Source organism: Streptopelia decaocto (genome assembly GCF_964273445.1).
Source record: "Streptopelia decaocto genome assembly, chromosome: 5".
Lineage (NCBI taxonomy): Eukaryota > Metazoa > Chordata > Aves > Columbiformes > Columbidae > Streptopelia > Streptopelia decaocto.
The window spans coordinates 3,027,433-3,034,400 of record NC_138659.1 but is presented as its reverse complement, the minus strand read 5'-3'; the positions used below and the strand labels follow the sequence as shown (position 1 = coordinate 3,034,400).

The following is a 6,968-nucleotide window of genomic DNA, read 5'->3' as shown; positions in this document are numbered from 1 at the left end:
AGAAGAGAAAATCAAAAGCCGAGAACGGGGCGCAGCCAGCTTGAGACGGTCACGGCCGCAGCCGCCGCTGGCCGCCATGTTTGGAAGGGAAGCGCCCGGAGACCTGAAGCACCGCCCTCTAGGGGGCGATCCCAGCGCGCTGCGTGCGCGCTTCCGCTTCCTGGGCGCGCAGCCGCGCTTCCGGCGGGTGACCCTGGCGAGTCCTTCTGTGCGGCGGCAGCGGAGCGATGGGGCTGCGGGACCGCGTTGTGCACGCCGGGGAGCCCGAGGTGACGGCGCCGGGCCGGGCCGGGCCGGGCCGGGCCGGGCTGGGCTGGGCTAGTGGGGCCGCCGGGCGGTCAGTAACGGCGGTGCTTTCTTTTCTGTCTTTCCCCAGGAGGAGGAGGAGGAAGAGCTGGTGGTAAGAAGCGGGGCGGCGGGCCCGGGCCGGCGCTGCCCGGGGAGCTGGTGGGGCCGCGGCGGGGGCTCGGGGACTCGGCACTGAGAGGTTGTCGGGGCTGGGGCCGCCGTTGCCGCTCTGTGCTGTGCCCGGAGCTCAGCGGCGAGGCGCCGCAGCCCGGGCCCCGCTGCGGGGGTGCGGCCCGTTAAAGCTGGTGCCTCGGGGGATCGGCGTGTCGGGTGTCCCCGTTCTCACGGCAGCCCCGTCCCCGCAGGACCCCTTAACCACGGTGCGGGAGCACTGCGAGCAGCTGGAGGAATGCGTGAAGGCGCGGCAGCGGCTGGAGGAGTGCGACGCGCGGGTGTCCGCCCGGTCCCAGACAGAAGAGCAGTGCACGGAGGAGCTTTTTGACTTCCTGCACGCCAGGGACCACTGCGTAAGTGCAGCACCCGTGGGCGCAGCATCCCCGCTGGCGCTGGGGGCAGGGCTGCCTTTAGCCACGCTTCTGAGCATAGACAACTCAAGTCCGAGATGTGGTAGCTGCTCACAGTATCACAGTATGTTTGGGATTGGAAGGGACCTCAAAAGATCATTTAGTCCAATCCCCCCATGGAGCAGGAACACCCAGATGAGGTTACACAGGAAGGTGTCCAGGCGGGTTGGAATGTCTGCAGAGAAGGAGACTCCACAACCCCCCTGGGCAGCCTGGGCCAGGCTCTGTCACCCTTACTGAGAAGAAGTTTTTTCTCAAATTTAAGTGGAACCTCTTGTGTTCCAGCTTGATCCCAGCTCAGTCACAGTAAACTGAGGAACTGTGAGCCTTGGTGCTTTTTCTTGTTAAATATTTGATTCCTCCTTATTACAACGGTTCCAGCTGGGGTTTGGTAGGTCATTAGACAATGAAACAAGTTGAATGTTGTTTCTGCCCTGCAAATGGCACTTTGCTGTTTCAGTGTTGTTTTTGCCATTTTAAAGTCAAATCTTGTGAAATGTTGTAAGAAATCTCAGCCTGTTAGTTTTCTTGAATGACTTGCTGCAAAACAGTGAGAAGAGGGAAGGCTGCACGGCCCAGAAAACCAAGCAGTGGGTGGTAACACCCAGCTGATGTCCAGCTCTAAACTATGAGTTACCAAATGCTTTGCTTGTTCTCAGGTTGCTCACACACTCTTCAAGAAGCTGAAGTGAAGGCGGGTGTGATTGTCCACCAGCTCCCGCAGCCCGTGTCGGTGGTTCCTGGGCTCACCTACCGCTCCATGCCCGTTCCTCGCCCAACTATAAATGAAATGGTCTCTTCGCAGTGACCGAGTGTCAGCGCATTGCTGTGTCTGTTCTCATGGAAGATGCGCGTTCACGCAAAAAAAATGTTGTTGTTCTGTCATTTTCCATATTAAACATTTTAGAGTTCTCATGAAAATACCTCCTGCATATGTGCTAGTTCTCTTGCTTCTGACTTGTACTGGTTTAAGGTGAAATAAGTAGATGTCGGGGCCTAGTCTGTGGGGGGAGACTTTTCCTCACTTGTGGGAATGTCCTTTATGTGTAGCTGTGATGTGCAGCAGCTGGAGTCCCATCCCACAGGGAAGAATTTGTCTGTTGGAGCCACAAAGATTATTTCCAAGCCCTACATGACCGATATTGTTCACACACTGAGTTCTGATTAAATTAAATTAAAGGGAGTGACCCTTTTCTAGGAGAGACAAGTCAGCTGTCTCTCACTGTCACCTGCTGCTGCAGGAAGAGTCTTCTGGCTGGGGTTGGCTTCATGTTCTTGTCTAGATGGGAACAGTGGTGGTTCCACCTCCTCAAACCCCAAACAGAGCGTGAATGGTCACCGGGGGGAGCGAAAGCCCCTTGTGCTGAGCTGGGACTGTCCTGCAGAAGGGTCAAGTTCACGCTCTGAATGTTTTGCTTCAGGGAGGATGTTCAGTAGCAGGTAAAGCAGGATGTCTCACAAGGTAGCAAATACTCTTTTGGCTGTTATTCAGATTTCATAGAACCATAGAATAGTTTGGATTGGAAAGGACCTCCAAAGGTCATCTTGTCCAACCCGCCTGCTATGAGCAGGGACATCTTCAACTAGATCAGGTTGCTCAGAGCCCCATCCAGAATGTCTCCAGTGATAAATTTGGGTGTTCTGTATCACAGGAGCAGTCTGTAATCCTTTTGCTTTCAAGGTGTTTTTTTATCTTAAATTTTGCTTGTTTGGTTTTGCTTTGTTTATTTCTTGTTTCCCCCTCCCCAAGTTTATCCCTAGAGGTTTGTAACGGAGCTCTATTGTGGACAGTGTCACATGTTCCTTTCCCTGGGGGCGGGTCCAACTGCGCTGTTTGTCCCGCTGCGAAGCCCCTTTTGTCGCCGGATCCGCATCAGCAGCCGATGCCCGAACCGGCTGCCCCCGCCCCGCCGCCCGTGCGTTCTCTCGGGGTGCAGGGCCGGGCGGTGCCGGGGGGCGGTCCCGGTGCCGGTCCCGGTGCCGCCCCGGAAGGCGGCGGGCGGCGCGGGCCATGGCGGCGCTGGGCGGGGGGGCCGGGGCCGCGCTGCTCCGGCGGGGGCCGCTGCCGGGGCTGGGAGCGGGGCCGCGGCGGTACCGGTACAAGGAGAAGTGGGTGAGCGGGTCCCCGCCGCAGGGGCGGCTCTGTGCTCCCCTCCCGCACCCCGTCCCGACCCCCCGCACTGCCCTGCACCCGCTTCTCTCCCGCTCCCCTCCTGCAGCCCGTCGCAGCCCTTGTCTCCCCTGCCCCTCCTGTGCTCTTCTTCCCATCCTTCTCCCGCTGTCCCCTCCTCTCTGTCTCCCATTTCCCCACCACACTCGGGTTACACCTCTGCTGCACCCTGTCCCATCTCCCTCCTCCCACTTATGCCTCTTCTGTCCCTGTTCCACACCTCGTTGCACCCCCTCTACCTCCCCATTTCACCCCAGCCGCTTTGCAATTGCTTCATTTGCATGTCTCATTGCACCCTATAGCACCCCCTCACCCGTTTCACCTGTTACACCGCTCCGTATGCAGACATTCCCCTCCGTGCATGCCCACCCTGTGTCTCCAGCTCCATTCAGCCATTCCTAGTCCTGAACCCTCCCCAGGGGACCACCAGCCCATGGGTGTCGTGGGCACAGTCACCTTTGGGGGCTGCAGAAAGGTCCCAGAGACTTTTGGCAGCGCAGAACCTGGCGTTAGATTCTCCCAGAAACCTTTTGAGGCTGGTGGGGGTTCACTGGGATGTTGAGGTATTTTGTCTTTTAATATCTCTGACATTATGTTCCCCCAAGGCTGCCACGGCCCCCCGCATCCCCCCCACGCGCCTGGCCCTGCACCACTTCGACGTCAACTACAGCCTGCAGCTGAAGGAGCTGTGGCCGTCTGTCCGCGCTGGCCTGCTCTGCGAGCAGAAGTACGGCGCCCTCCTCAACAACTTCTCTGTCCCTGAGCACGTCACCCAAGAGCTGGAACTGCTGAACGCCACCGATTTTGTTTCCGAAGCCACCAAAAAGGTGCGGAGTGTTGCAGCTGCGGAGGAAGCGGGGAGAGGGGAAAGCAGCGAGGGCAGAATGGTGAGGCAGGCGGAGACAACGACACACGCAGAGATGTCACCGCCGCTTCGTGCCTCCATCAGCTCCAACATCAAGTGCTACACCTTCCCCAGGGGCGACATCACGCGCTTTCGTCCTGCACGGTGAGACGTCCCTGGGACGGGTGTCCCGCTGTCACTGCCTTGGGGGCCGGACATGCGTGAGCACCCGCTGCTCTGCACATCCCCACCCTCACTTCCACCTGCTGTTTTCTTTTCCCCTCGCACGTTTGCTTTTTTTACCCAAACTGGTGGTTTCCAGGCCCGACACTCTGGGTATCCTCGACTATTATCTGATGGATGCAGCGTCTCTCCTGCCCGTCCTGGCGCTCAACGTGCAGCCCGATGACTTTGTCCTCGACCTCTGCGCGGCTCCAGGTGGCAAGACTCTAGCTCTGCTGCAGACTGGGGCTTGTGGTAAGTGGGTGTTCCTTTTTCCCAGCTGTGAAACACGGCTGGAAAGGTCTGCCATGCCCATGAATGTCTGACCATTAATCATTTCTGGTTATAAGAGTTGGGAATCAGGTGTATTTTTGCAAGAGTGACATTCCCATTGTGCCTGTTTTGTCTTCTCAGGGCATCTGGCAGCCAATGACATCTCCATTTCCCACACAAAAAGGCTGCACCAGATTCTCCATAGCTACGTGCCCAAAGAAATCAGGGAAACGGTGAGCGTCACGTCCTGCGATGGAAGGGACTGGGAGCGGCTGGAAGGTGGCACTTTCCATAAGGTAGGTGATTGGAGATAAACCCACCTAGTTCACTTCCCTTCTGTTTCAAATAATTGTATAGTTTTCCATCATTTTAAATGCAGAGAGAGAAGACTGAGCCACATATGGAGTAATATTTGCTCCTGCTGTACCCTTCCTGCAGGATCTGGTGTATATGGGTATCGAGAATTGTACCTTGATTTAATAATACCCTGTAAAAATCCTGTTCTAATCCATCACCCGGAAGGGGTTAAATGTGAAGATAAGATAGTTTGTGTTTCTCAGCCACCTGCAGCTGCGTGACCTGGGTTTGTTGCTCCGGGAGGTGTCACTGCAGGAGCTCTGCCCGTGCGTGGTTGCACCCATGGGTGCTGCAGTAACTCCTGCCAGGAAGATGCAGAGAGTAGAAATGTTAAACGAGGACACGTGTGAGAATGTGTTGTTACCTGCACCATTTCTGTCCGTGTGCATGTTCCCAAAATGCAGATGGCACATTCCCAGCAGTTAGAGTTCAGTGTGGGCGCACAGCGATGCTCTGGCAGCATCACCTAGGGAAGGTACTGAGAGACGGTGGGTGGGTGGCGGGGGCAGAGGAGTTGGGCAAGGGGCAGGTTGCACTGGGAGACTCGCTGAGCTTGACCTGGGCCCAGGACTGATGCAGGAACTTCTGCTGCTGCAGGTCCTGGTGGACGTGCCCTGTACGACGGACAGACACTCCGTCATGGAGGACGACAACAACATCTTCCACAAGAGACGCACCAAGGAGCGCCAAATGTTGCCCATGCTGCAGCTGCAGCTACTGATGTGAGTGAGCTCTGTGCTGTGTTTTGATTCTGTTGGTGTTATGGTAGCAGCTCTCCATGGCTGGCACTGAAACCTCGTCTTACTTTGTGTCCCCAGCTGGGAAATGGGGAAACCTGGCGCAGTTTTATGGTGTGACGGTAGCTGAACGTATCAAATCATAATAAGTGTAAGAAGTTGCAAATGTTCCTGGTCAGATCAGTTGTCTTTCCTGTCCCCAGTTGTAGCCATAGGAGGTGGGGAGGAGGGTCTGAGGAGCAGGATGGATATAGTGTTGTCCTTTTGTGTGATGGTCTCCAAGGTCCCAGCAGGTGCTCACAGAGGCTTCCTGAGTGTCCACATCTCCCAGCATGCAGGAGGACATGGGGATGCTTCATCACCCCATTTTGCTGGGAAGGCTGTATGGACTGACTGCGAACTGGGGCAGTAAAGACACAGATTAGAGTCCCATGGCAGTGCTTGAACTGAGGAGCCTCTTCCCCTGTCCATACTCTTGTCCCGTTCCCTTGGGGGTGGGTGCAGGATTACGCCTTCCAGCTGCTCTCCAGTAGTGTCTCTCCCACATTAAGTACTTTATCAATCTGAGCATCTGTTTGACTCATATTCCCCTGGTCTAAAACAGTCCTCACATTGCCGTGACACTGTGGGACTGCCGAGCCTCTGGAGCACAAGGAGATTTGTCTCTCTCCTCCTACGAGTTACTGTGGGTGGGAATGCTGGTGTCCCCCAGGGTCCTGTTCTTCCCGTAACAGTGCGTGTTTCATTTTGCCTGCAGGGCCGGGATCCTCGCCACCGGGCCGGGAGGAGAGGTGGTGTACTCTACGTGCTCCCTCTCCCCGCTGCAGAACGAGCATGTGGTCGAGAGAGCGATAGAAATCGCAGAAACCGAGTTTAACATCGCTCTCCGCGTTGAGGACTTGAGCCACTTTCGGACACTCTTCCAGGACACGTTTTCCTTCTTCTCAGATTGCCGGCTGGGGGAGCTGGTTCTGCCTCACCTCACAGCCAACTTTGGACCTATGTATTTCTGCAAATTATGTCGGATGTAGGAGGAGTGGCAGACTATGCTGGCTATCAGGAAATACCCCAAATGTCCAGGGAAAGCAAAACTGCTTTATATTTATTTTTCTTTTTAAAATGTCCCGAAGGAAATCTGCTTTTTTACTGCAGACATAGAGAATAAAGTAGAAAGACTCACTGTGGAGTCTCCTAAATATTTATCTGTTTAATACTGAGGTGTTTAATCTTGGAAAGAGAGAGAGGTCTTATTGGAAGGAGTGAGGTATCCACCTGTCTTGGCATGGGGTAAACAGCCCTGTGTGGATGCTGCTCTCTCCCTCCTGTCTGACTGCTTTGATCCTACGTGAGCAGCTTTAGGTTAACAAACACCATCTGGGGATCTCCGCCTTTCCGTCCCGGATCTCACCATCTGTATAACTGAGTTGTGTCAGTCTCTGCTTCTCTCCTCCCTTCAGAGCAGCCTGAGGTCCTGAAATAGGAGGTTCCTAAGA

At 55.5% G+C, this 6,968-nt stretch overlaps 2 protein-coding genes across 2 annotated transcripts; both read left to right on the top strand.

Moving 5' to 3' along the window:
• Positions 1-134: 134 nt before the first annotated feature.
• Positions 135-1,795, top strand: UQCRH (ubiquinol-cytochrome c reductase hinge protein). Its single transcript, XM_082053226.1, has 4 exons — positions 135-269; positions 377-400; positions 654-815; positions 1,532-1,795. Exons 1-4 carry the CDS (start codon positions 228-230, stop codon positions 1,562-1,564), a joined length of 261 nt encoding a protein of 86 aa, XP_081909352.1. The 5' UTR covers positions 135-227; the 3' UTR covers positions 1,565-1,795.
• A 1,086-nt stretch (positions 1,796-2,881) lies between these two features.
• NSUN4 (NOP2/Sun RNA methyltransferase 4) lies at positions 2,882-6,655 on the top strand. Its single transcript, XM_082052857.1, has 6 exons — positions 2,882-2,985; positions 3,648-4,051; positions 4,209-4,363; positions 4,523-4,677; positions 5,336-5,460; positions 6,233-6,655. Exons 1-6 carry the CDS (start codon positions 2,884-2,886, stop codon positions 6,504-6,506), a joined length of 1,215 nt encoding a protein of 404 aa, XP_081908983.1. The 5' UTR covers positions 2,882-2,883; the 3' UTR covers positions 6,507-6,655.
• The last annotated feature ends 313 nt before the right edge of the window (positions 6,656-6,968 follow it).